This window comes from Mobula birostris, chromosome 21, assembly GCF_030028105.1.
Source record: "Mobula birostris isolate sMobBir1 chromosome 21, sMobBir1.hap1, whole genome shotgun sequence".
Lineage (NCBI taxonomy): Eukaryota > Metazoa > Chordata > Chondrichthyes > Myliobatiformes > Myliobatidae > Mobula > Mobula birostris.
Window position 1 is genome coordinate 60,077,232 of NC_092390.1, and position 12,391 is coordinate 60,089,622.

Consider the following 12,391-nt stretch of genomic DNA (forward strand, 5'->3'; position numbering starts at 1 on the left):
GAGTCTTACCATTAATACTATATTCTGTCATCATATTTGATCTAGGGTCTATATGACTTGGTCCCACCAGACCAGGAGAGCTGGAAAATTTTGAGCATCCACACCTCAATTTGAGCGAATACTGTGTAAGTACTGGCCGCATGCAATTAGCCACTGGCAAGAAATAACAAATCTTACACTGCATACAATTATAAAGAAAGAATCTTTATAAATTTCAGCTTTATCAAATGATTGATTAAAAAGAAAAGAAAGGAAAACAGGCTCATTACAGTAAACTAAGTGCACATAAGTTGGATCTCATCTTAAAGTTGTTTTTAACTCACGCGATGGACCCACAGTCTGCATGCACACACTACGTTCCAAATGTCATTCAAAATCCACCTCGAACAAACAGGCTACCCCATGCATGTATTGGTTCTTCCTCCTTGAAGTTATTCATCTGCACAAAGCACTTTGTGCAAAAGGAACAGCGTCAGCCATCTTCCCTCCTGTCTTCTCCCAGCTCAGGCCAAAAAGACTTTAACCCACACCAGTGTCTGTCATAAAAACCTCTCTGCCCAGTGTTCTCTAGGACCTTCTCCCAATTCCACCATCCTGATTGGCTAACACAACATTCCTAAGTTGAACAACATAGCTCCTTATCTTTAGCTCAAAACAAAACAAGCTAAAAGTAAAACAGACTGCTCTTAAAGACCTGCTAATATGAAATACCTACAGCATAATCGGTAACATTCTTAACTAGAACATTACACAAACTCACGAGTTTGACCATTCCTGGTCACAATATATTTTTGCCTTCATGCCCTCCTTGAGAAAGACTTCAATCCAAGTCTTAATTCTCATTATAAAAACACTGCCAAATCGTTGTCCAGAATCAGCAGCTTTACTTCCAGAAGTATATATCACTTTACTTCCTGCCTACATCTGTAAGGAGTGCGTATGTGCTCCCTGTGACCGCGTGAATTTCCTCTGGGTTCTCCAGCTTCCTCCCACATTCCAAAGATGTGCGGTTGGTAGGTTAACTGGTCATTATAAATTATCCCACAATTAGGCTAGAGTTAAATCAGGAGTTGATGGGCAGCACAGTTCAAAGAGCTGGAAGGGCCTATTCTACACTGTACCTCAAAGAATAATTTTTTCTGAGGTAATTATTCCTCAGACAGTTTAGATGCCAAAGCAGATCCAAGGTAGCAAAGATTGGTTTCCGTTTGCAACATCAGTTAAGACCAACATTAGATAACAATGTAATCTTATGTTAAGTTGTTGAAGAGCACAAGAAAATGAGGCAAAACAGAAGGACCTAACGACATCACCTGGGAACATACTGAGCCAGTTAGATGGCTTGTGTTTTATCTAAGTAACTCTTCCATCCTCTCACCAAACAACATCAGTTAAACACGGAAACAAAAAGCCACTGCTGTGCTTTGGAAATAAGTTAAGACGATGCTCAGCTTTCATGGGTTAATGATTTAACAAACCCCTTCGTCTCTGGAATCAACCTGGTGAACCTCCTCTGCACTGCCTCCAAAGCCGGTATATCCTTCTTCAAGTAAGGAGACCAGAACGGAACACAGTTCCTCCAACAGATTGCTGATCCAAATCCCAGCATCTAGAGCATGGGTTCTTAACTGGGGTTCTATAGACTCCTCAGGGGTCTATAAATCTTGTTATTAAATGTATTAATAAAGACGCATATATTACTATACAGTATCAAAAAATCTGACTTTCTAATATTTTGATAACTGTATATCAATAGAATTGGTTTCTATGTATTTTATTTTATTTGTTTAAATAGATTATTCTGAGAAGGGGTCCACAGGCTCACCAGGCTGCCAAAGCAGTCAATTGTATAAAAAAAGTTTAAGAGCCCCTGATCTACAGTTTCTTGCATTTCCATAGCTGAATGGTTGCTAAGACAAACTGAGCAACAGTCATAACACTTAATCATTTTACCCTATAAAAGTGAGCACTCCGTTTCTCTACTGTATAGGATAGCTTACTGTTGTCAACACCAGGAACAATTATCCTTGCTGAACATTTTTCTGGAGTCCACAGACAAAGAATGGGAGAACTATGAGGTCATGAGGGCTAAGGATGTGGAAATAACTGATACCTGGGCAGATACTGCACATTCTCCTGCTCTGGACCTCCTCCACTTAAATATTTAATGCCACATCTGACAACATGGAAGGTGGCTACCCCCCAGTCTCCAAGTTATGGGTGCCTCAGATGCTAATGGAATCATGGAGAGCATACATGTTGCTCCACTGCTTCCGAGCTCCAGTGGGATGGTAAATCTACATCAACACCTCTCGATGTTCCTGGGCCAGGGTCATTTTCAATCAGCCCCAAAAAGTGCAGTTGAGAGACTCACAAAGAGACGAAGGAAAATTCTGTAATTACCCCCAGATGTGAACTGCAAATTAATCTTTTAGATGCTGATAATTTACAAACAGATCACCAGAGGGAAAAGAATAAGTAAAAGCATTCATCAGTCCTCAATGTACTATGTTTTCATATCAAAGCTCTTCTGCATTTATTTTTCAAGTATTTATCCTTCTGCTTTTGAAGAATTAGCAATTACCATTTTAATTAGCAGTTGCCATTTCCTTCGATTTATTTTTGAAGTCATTACAGGATGCTGGAAAATCATGGAGAAAGAAATATTTAAGGCATCAGGTATAGAGCGGAAAATCTGATTGTAATCTTGGCAATATCCATATTCCTTTAATTAAGATTCCGAGAATTTATTCAAGATTCTTGGAGAGGGGTTCGAAAATGTACAACTAGCACTTCCAACGTTGCTGAGCATTGTTTTCCCAACCTACAGCTTCAGGGTTCTATGGTTCAATTTAATATTAGAGAATGTATGCAGTATACAACCTGAGATCCTTATTCTTCACAGACATCCACAAAACAGAGTGAAAAATCCCCAAAGATTAAGTGAAAGAAAAATGTTAGAAGCCCAAAGCCCACCCCATCCCCCTCCTATGCACAAGCAACAGCAAAAGTATCAACCCCTCCCCTCCACACTCCGGCAAAAGCATCACCCCCCCCCCACGCACAATGCAGAGACCATGATCTAGGGTCCATCAAAAACTACTGTCTATCCCAACACTTCAATATCCCTCACTAATGAGGGGAGAGAGGGAGATATCGCCCCTGGCACAGCAAGAGGGGAGGCCAACAACTCGTTGTTTCAAAGTTATAGTCAACTGTGACACTTCTCCGAGTTTTCCAGAAGTGAATTTTTTTCAAGTACTGATTGAAATACGGCAAATAACAATTAATCGATAGAAATAAGGCACCAAGATACTAGCAGCTGGTCGCTACAATGGGGAAGGTCTCCGGCTTAGTTAATGAGGCATTTCAGAGTCTGTTTCATTAAATTCGAACAGTTTCAATGAACTTCTTTTTCACGTGAAATCCACATGAAAACAGTAATGTGATACATGGGTAGAAATTGGTCTTCAATATCCTGTCTAAGCATAGGTACCAGGGAGAGCCAGCTGGGTATTGCACTCCACTTAAGACATTCAGTTCCACTGACTTCAGGAGCAGCCCCAACCAGCATCAGCACACAACGGTTACTGCCTATGTTAGCTGAGGCCTTCTCGTGAGGCTTTTATTGCTATCAAAACAGCAGAATTCCAGGAATGAAGTTTAACCAAATTATGAAAACTCACAATCTTACTTAATGCAGTAATGGACATCCCCAGCACTGCAATCTGACGTTCATAACTTTGCAATAAGCTTGAGAAGACTTTGGGATGTAGCAAGCCATTCTGTTTGAGATTGAAAGAAATCACAGGGCTTTAAAGGGGCTAAGGGCATACATTTTGACAGCTATCTCAATTGTTAGAAATAACTGGAATACTATTTAATCCCACAGTTAGCGACAGGTATGAGTTTGATAAAGGAATTGAAACTTCTGCTCCGAATGGCCACAGAGGATCAGTAACCCTTTCTAGCTCCCTGCCAGATGCCACTAAGAAATATCTTTTGGAACATGGTTGATCTAATTACTCTTCTTCAACATTGTTCAGTGAATGAAAGGTCAATGACCATTTGCAGAGGAATTGAGTTCAGCTTTAAGGACCACCGCTGTTTATTGTTCATTTATCACTGGAGGCTTCTGGAACATTTCAATGATTTACTGTAAATATTCTATAAATTCTCTGAGAACATCAGTTATAAAGGATTTGCTGAATTTTTCTACCTCAACAAAAGAGACGGAAAGGATCATGGAACTTACCAAGCTCCGTTGCTCCCATCCCAAATGGTGCTAATTCCCACGGACAAACTACTTCCTTAGGAATGTATTTAACAGAGGGATGGAGGAAGACGTGTGCCTGCCGGAGCAACACGATCTGTTGTAGGGAGGAGGTTTGGGAGGCTCTTTTAACTTTGTCAGGGATAATACAACACTTTTTCTTTCCTATAAACCATATCTTCTGGAATCACCAGTGTAATTTTCAAGAATCTGCGCATTCTCTGAGTCAGCCTGTAACATATTTTTGCATGTTTGCCAGTGCATACCATAAGGAAGGAATTAGTCTTTAGGAATGAATGGGTATGGGGGCACTGGTGCAGTATGTACCAATATGCTTTTCAATGGAGAACTATTATTTAGATAGAACTCAATGTCTGAAGATGAGCTGAAGACAAGGCTAAAGGTCTCTGTACTAGCCAAGGTGAACTAAAACAATTGCCACTGCCGGTAACCCTATGGATTTTTTATGCCCTCCACTCCGGCAAATGATTGCATCCAAAAGTTGAATCCTTTACTGACAATTAGCAAATATACAATCCTAAAGCAATGTAACTTAAGCATACCCAAGTGTAAGCTAAGAGCAATTAATCGTCATTCAGCGGTCGGCAAAAGATACGACATCTGTCAGCCCACAGTTTCCAAACTGCCCAGAACAAAGCATGATTACACAACTCATTCCCTTCACTACTACCGTGCCTCCAGCTGTGTGACTAGATACCATAGTAAACGCACAACACAGAATATAATGCAGATAGAGAACAGATACCTGGCTCCTACAGTCTCTCATCAACATCAAGGACAGATGATTTTCCTTTCATAAGCAAATGAAAATGGTGAACTAGAAACAGCTTAAAACCAATCTGACTTATTGGTTCAGGATCCAGTTCCATTCTTTATCCAAAACAACTTCCTTAATACAAACAGGGTACCCATCACTTCTATAAAGATATACGCACTTCTTGGGTCACATCATGGGTCTGAGAAATACAACGTCAGTGCTGTCTAAGAAGTAATGACCATAGTGATCAGAAAGTGGCTTTGTCTGCAAAATATCACTTTGTCACTTACTCTGACTCGGCACCTGCTCATTTTTAGAAAGGTGAAAGAAAAACCAGATAAATACAAAAGAGAGCAAAAGCAGTTACAGTCGCCCTACCTTTGCAGGTGAAGCATTTAAGGTGGAAGTGCCTGGACTGGACACGCAACACTTGTCCTTTACATGGATCTCCACACTTGAAGCAGCGGATGGCCAGCTTCTCTGTCGGCTGGTGTGGATCCTGAGGGTGAGCCACTGCAGAGAGCAGAAGGGAAAACATCATCTCTCTGGGTCCACAATTCTTAAAATTCAACATTTATTTGTGTTTCCAGCATATCTAATTACACACACACACACACACACACAGTTAGTTAGGAAACAGTGGGATGGGCCAATTAAGCAGCTGCCCAATTTGCCGAAGTTTCACGGAAGTACAGTAGTTTTAAAAGAATAAACAATACAAACTCCAGATTAACTGACTAAAAATTTATGTATTTCAATGAAATACAGAACAAATTAGAACACTTCCGATATCGCTACAGTATAAAAATGTGTATTAGCTCCTAAGAATTATCGGAGAAGTTCATGTACCGTGTTCTTTTGATTGACTGTAAATGAACAAAATCAGTGCAGACACCTAGTGCACATAATGGACTGCCTTCATACAATGCTGTCAATGATTGCATCCTCCAAATCTTTATTTTAATTGTAACATTTAAGATACCTTCAAATTCTTCATAAAACCTAACTTGAAGTAATGAAATAGTTTCATTTTCACTCCTGGCTCTTTCTGGGAATGTTTGAATGTTTGAAATCGCAGTGAGCAAAACAGTTTCAAATTGTCTTACTGCTTATTTCTCAACAACTATCAGTGACAATAATCACTGCTTTTTCCAATAGTAAAACATGCACCTGACGCCATTTAAAAACTGATTGTTCTAAGCATGGTGTAATGTCGATCAGCCACTCATGTACATATGACCAACGTTAGTTAGAAATTGTTCAGCACCAGTCTCTTGTCATAATTAAGCAGCACAGTCTCCCAGATAAATAAAGGGAACCCCGGCTGCTTTCTCAATTTGGCTTTTGTTCTTGTCCCAAATACGCGGCTGCTCCAATTAACTGAGGACCCAATTACCGGAAACGGAAATAAGTTTAACTGATCATATTGTGTTTGGTATTTCACAGATGCATCACTCAAACTTTCAAATCATCACAGGATTCCAAAGTAAAGACCCTTGAAGACCATCTAAACTGAATAAGCTCACAGGAGAAAGCATTGCTTATGATTTTCCTAACGAATCTCACCTTTTATTGGACAGGAAGGTAAATCTAACTTACAAGTATAAAATGAAACCGAGAAATGCTAGGAGCAGAACTGGGAAGATTTTTTCCTCTTGCAATATTTTTATTAATTTATATATTTACAAGAATACAGAGTACAGGAAAAAAATGTCAATACATTAAGCTAAATCGCATATAAAGACTCCTTACCCTATATTCGTACAAGATTTTATTTGTAACCAGGGCTTGTACTGCATGAGCCATTCCTGGCTGCCCTCAAAAACAATAAAGAGTCAATTTCTTAGCATCGTCAGTCCGAGTAGTGACAGGCTCCCCTCCCTAAGGGGCACGAGGACATCAGGTCTTTCCAACAACGCCACAGCACAGCTTTCTGGTTATTATCGCATATCAGCAAACAATTTACCTGATTTATTGAGTTGATTTAAATGTTCACAGTTTTCCCTGTGGCATTGCAAGTTCTTCATCCGATAACAAAGCCAATAGATTACCACAACCAAGTCAAATTTAAACTAGGCACCACAGGAGCGGAGCTGTCAGTGCGACACAATTACAGCACGGGGTTTTCTGGAGTTCAGAGTTCAATTCCGGCGCCGTTCTGTCGGGAGTCTCTGTATGTCCTCCCCGGAACGTGTGGATTTTCCCCTGGTGCTGCAGTTTCCTCCCACAGTCCAAAGGGGCACTGTATAAGCCCCCCACGGGTCATTGCAAACTGTCCCGTGATTAGGTTCGGGTGAATCGTGGTTGGGGGGTTGCACAGGGCTGGAAGGGCCTACTCCGAGCTGTATTGCTGAATAAATAAATAAATCATTAATATTTAACTCAGAGGTCAGGCATGCTGCAAGTTCTGCACTTGTGCAGGACTATTTCACGTTAATTGAGATGTAACATCAAACCAAGAGATATTTATAGTTTGTCCAAGACTGCAAGAATGCCTGGAGGAGAGAGTCATATATCAGTTTGGTTACATGTGAAACACAATGTCTAAAACACAAGGAATGCCAGTTCTTGCCCAGTGACAAACAGGTCATTAATGGCTAGGAACAGCTGACCAAAGCTCTAAAAACACATTATCTAACTATACTCTGGACTTTTTGCCTATATTTTAGGACAAATACACAGGTGTCCATCATATATATTTATCTCTGCATTACCTCGAAGAAGAGTGCAAACAGAGCACATTTTCCGATTTAACTCTTCTATACAGATCTTTGTAAAATGAAAGCACTTATCCGTTTGCAAAAGTTATGCAGCTCTGTGGCTAATGTTAAAACTAGAAAGTGTGCACGGATTAATTAACAAAAAAATTCCATATGCATTTGGGTTGTGCATAGGTCTATGCTGATCGTAAAGGTTTCTGGAACCTCCAGTGTTCCCTTCATGTAGTTTTGTTCTGGCATGAAAAGACACTCAGAAATTTCTACAGAAGCAATGTGAAGATCGCGTTAACTGGTATGGAGGAGCTAATGCGCAGGATTGAAAAAGCTGCAGAAAGTTGTAAACTCAAGTCAGTCCATTATGGACACTAGCCTCCCTGGCATTCAGGACACCTTCAAAAGGTGACACCTTTGTAATGGCCACATTAATCATTGAGGACCCCATCAACCAGGACATGTCCTCTTCCCCTTGCTACCATCAGGGAGGAGGTACAGGAGTCCGACTCAGTGATTGAGGAACAGCTTCTTCCCCTCTGCCATCAAATTTCTGAATGGACAATGAACCCATGAACACTACCTCACTATCATTGTTCCTCTCTATCTGCACTACTTATTTAATATAATTAATATAATTTACATTTTTTACTACTCTGTATCCCAATATACTGCTGCCACAAAAGAATAAATTTCACGACATATGCTGATGGCATAGTGGTATCAGCGCTGGACTTCGGGGCGAGAGGTCCCGAGTTCGAATCCGGCTGGCTCCCTTGCACGCTCTCCATCCATGCCTGGAGGCTAACAACTCAATAAACCTGGCAAGGGATGGGCTCCGCCAGGTTTCAGATGCCCAAGACACGCTTGTCATGATGGCTCCACCAGGAGTTAAGGGCACACACACACACACACACACACACGCATGCGCAGCCCAGTGATACAGACACGCTTGTCATGATGGCTCCACCAGGAGTTAAGGGCACACACACACACACACACACAGCCCAGTGATACTAAACCTGATTCTGAATCATGCCCGTAACTCAGTTACCTGATCCAAAATTCTACTGTGTAGACCAAGAATGCAGAGTAATTATTGAAAAGGTATTGTTTAATGAGGTATTTGCAAAGAACTGGGATTAAAAAGGTGAAAGGCAAATTGGAAACAGGCAGTCCAAGCAAAGGTGCATGCCTCGAGGTCCCACAGCATCTTGTACACATGCAAAAATGGAGTCGCCAGAAAATTCTATTATCACTGCAGCCACGTGAAAATTCAACATATAGAGAGGAAATTAATGTTACCTTCCCACTTCTGCTGAACAAGGCAGAAATTGGCACAAAGGTGAGAAAATCTGCAGATGCTCGAAATCCAAGCAACACACAAGGGAAGGGAGAGGAGCACCAGAGGGAGGTGATGGGCAGGTAAGGAGATGAGGTGAGAGGGGGTAAACAGGAATGGTGAAGGGGGGGGCTTTCACCTATCAGCTTCCCAGCTCTTTACTTCACCCACTCCCCTTTCCCCAGCTTCACCTATCACCTGCCACCTTGTACTTCTTCCTCCCCTCCCCCACCTTCTTGTTCTAATTTCTCTCTCATCTTTTCGCCCAGTCCTGAGGAAGGGGCTCAGCCTGAAAAGTCGACTGTACTCTTTTCCATAGATGCAAACAAGCTCCTCCAGCATTTTGTGTGCATTGTTGAAGGCATAAATCGGATTGTATTAAGACACCAATTCCTTTGAACCAGACATGAGCTGTGTCATCTTAAATTACCTTTATTATGAATCAGGATGGAGATGCACGTGTAGGTGTATGCAACTATTTGCCCTTGAGACAGCTGAAACAAGACAAGCAGAAGAGGACAGCAGCTTGACAACCAACTTGTACTCCGATTTCAGACTGAGTCTGCAGTTGTGGAGCAACTGAAGTGTGTCATTTAATGAAGACATGTGGCACGGATGATTGGCAATCATTGTGTATTTAATATTTCTGTAAAGTTTGAGTAATGTTGTAAATATATTGTTTGATTAACCATTCTTAGTTATTTATATAATTCATTAAGGTTAGATGTAAAAATACATGAATTACATATGTCATCACACTACCATGCGATTCGTGCACACCTCTCGCAAAGTAAGCACAAAGTTAGAATCACATTTCGGAGTCCCGTGTCTTCCTTTGAATTAGTTTAATGTTTCGAGGTTACAAAACATAAGAACAATAACCAGGTTAGTGCAGGAACAATGGAATTACAAAACAAAACTGAAGAGACAAGTGCACTGTAAATAGGGCAGGAAAGGGAGCAAGAGAAGGCTCCAGTGAAGTAAAGTAAGAAAGGTATGGGACAAAATTGCAAAATATGATAATTAATATAATACTTATTGCTCATGAATTAGACAACATGTAGACAATGGACATGAAGTTGAAAAATAACCAAATTAATCTAATCTGATTAAATTGCAGTCATGGAAAATAGAAGAAAGCTACAGTTACTGCCTCCCTCAATCCGTTGCCCCTACCCAGGGAAATTCAACAACGATTCTAAGCACAAATTTTAATATTGTATCTATGATATTAACTTACTGCCCATTACACCGCTGGCGTTTGGGACAGCAATGAAGGTCCTCCACCTCTGGCAGTGCTTAGCGCTTCCCTCATCGTGTCAGTAGCTTCCTTTACATTTTCTCTACTGTCAGTCATGCAACCTCAGGTGGAGACTCAGGAACACCATCACACTCAGATGTAGCTGGATTCTTCATTACTGTTTCCATAATAATTCTTTCGTTCGACCAGTTAGGGTTGTTAGCCCTGAGCTGAACCCCTGAACCTGGAGGACTGGTGGACCACTCTTAGTCCAGCCTCTACCCTTTGACCTGTTTGGCATGGATGACCCTACCAAGAGCCAAGGCACAAAACTCTCTGGGTAATTGAGGTACACAAGCTTCCAAACCCATCAGCAAGGTTGTGGTCTTCTTGGAGGTGTATCTATAGTGTCTTCAGTTTAATTCTATCCATCCATCTTTACACACTATTGGCAAGCATAGCATTACCTCAGGAAGACAACATCCACCAAAGTCTCCCACCACTCAGACTGAGGCATCTTCTCACAGCTACCAATGGTAGAGAAATCTGAAGTCCCACAGTGCCAAGTTCAAGAACAGCCACTTCACTTCAACCACTCCGTTCCTGGCAATTAGGCAAAACCCTAATCACTACAGTTTAGCACTATGATTTGGTGCGGCAGCGCCCAGAACCAAAGAGCAGTTTTTGTTTGCTATCCATTAAGAACCAAATGAGAGATAATTACATTGAATTCTGCACTAAACAGGAACTGAGCTTTAAGTAACTATAATTCCGAATGAGATTTTCAGTAGACGGAAGAGAAATTATCTTCCGCACTGAACCAAAAACATCAGCCATTAATCTGAAAAATAGTATGAAAGGGTCATTATTGAATTACCTGTCATTCTGCACTAAGCATGAACAGAACAGGATAGAATTACTTATTTCCCTGAACTAGGCAAGAATCAAAAGGAGAATTATTTATCAGTCTGAACCAGGGACAAGTTGGGTAGCATAAAATTATTTATCTTCAGAACCATACATGAATTTTTAAACTAGAAGCATTCTATTCAAAGCATCGAAACAGGCAAGTTGATTTATCTTCAGAAAGTTAATTTGCATTAATTTACTGCACACTTCCCTTTGATATGTCCCAGTTCGTCACAAGTAAAGCCCTCCCCACCATTGAGCGCATCTACACTTAACATTGTTGCAGGAAAGCAGCATCCATCATCAGGGACCCCACCACCCAGGTCAAGCTCTCTTCTCACTGCAGCCATCAGGAAGGTGGTACAGGAGCTTCAGGTCTCACGCCAACAGGTTCAAGAACTATTATTACCCCTCAACCATCAGGCTCTTGAACCAAATGGAAATACTTCACTCAACTTGACTTGCCCCATCACTGAAATGTCCCCACCACCAATGGACTCGGGACTCACTTTCAAGAACTCAGCTCATGTTCTCAATATTTATTTCTTATTTATTTATTATTTCTTTTTGTATTTGCACTGTATTTGCTTTCTGATTGAACTCCCAAGTTGGAGCGGTCTTTCATTGATTCTGTTATGATTATTATTCTATAGCTTAATTGAGTATGCCCACAAGAAAATGAATCTCAGGGTTGTATATGGTGACATATATGTACTTTGATAATAAATCTATGTGAATTTTGAAGTGTTTTAATTCTTGGTCAGAGCAGAGTATACAACGTTAAATATACTGACTTTTAAGAATTTGCATCAATTTTCTGAGTTTGAGTCTATGTTAGCAAACAGCCAGAAACCTCTCAACTGCATATTTCATTTAAGAAACACTAACAATTTTAATTATTTACCTGGCATATTATACTCAGTTTTCCCCAGGAATATATTCTCCAAAATAATTGTTGGTGAAATCTAAGACAGAATTTGTCAGCTTCCATTAAAATAAACACAATTAGTTTCATTTAGAAGATTGGCTTACAAAAATAATGCATCAAGCTTGCAGTATCACCTTGTAAATACAGGGACCCTGATCAAATTTGTAGATGTTAGCTCCTAACCATAGCTACTCACTCCATTCACATTGA

At 40.6% G+C, this 12,391-nt stretch overlaps 1 protein-coding gene across 1 annotated transcript in view; it reads right to left on the bottom strand.

Annotated features, from left to right (window-relative positions):
- Positions 1–12,391, bottom strand: part of ablim1b (actin binding LIM protein 1b) — a 279,078-nt gene that overhangs the window by 242,656 nt on the left and 24,031 nt on the right. The window contains exon 2 of the mRNA XM_072239588.1: positions 5,430–5,564. Within this exon, the coding sequence (XP_072095689.1) occupies positions 5,430–5,564 (135 nt within the window). The remainder of the gene's footprint in view (positions 1–5,429; positions 5,565–12,391) is intronic.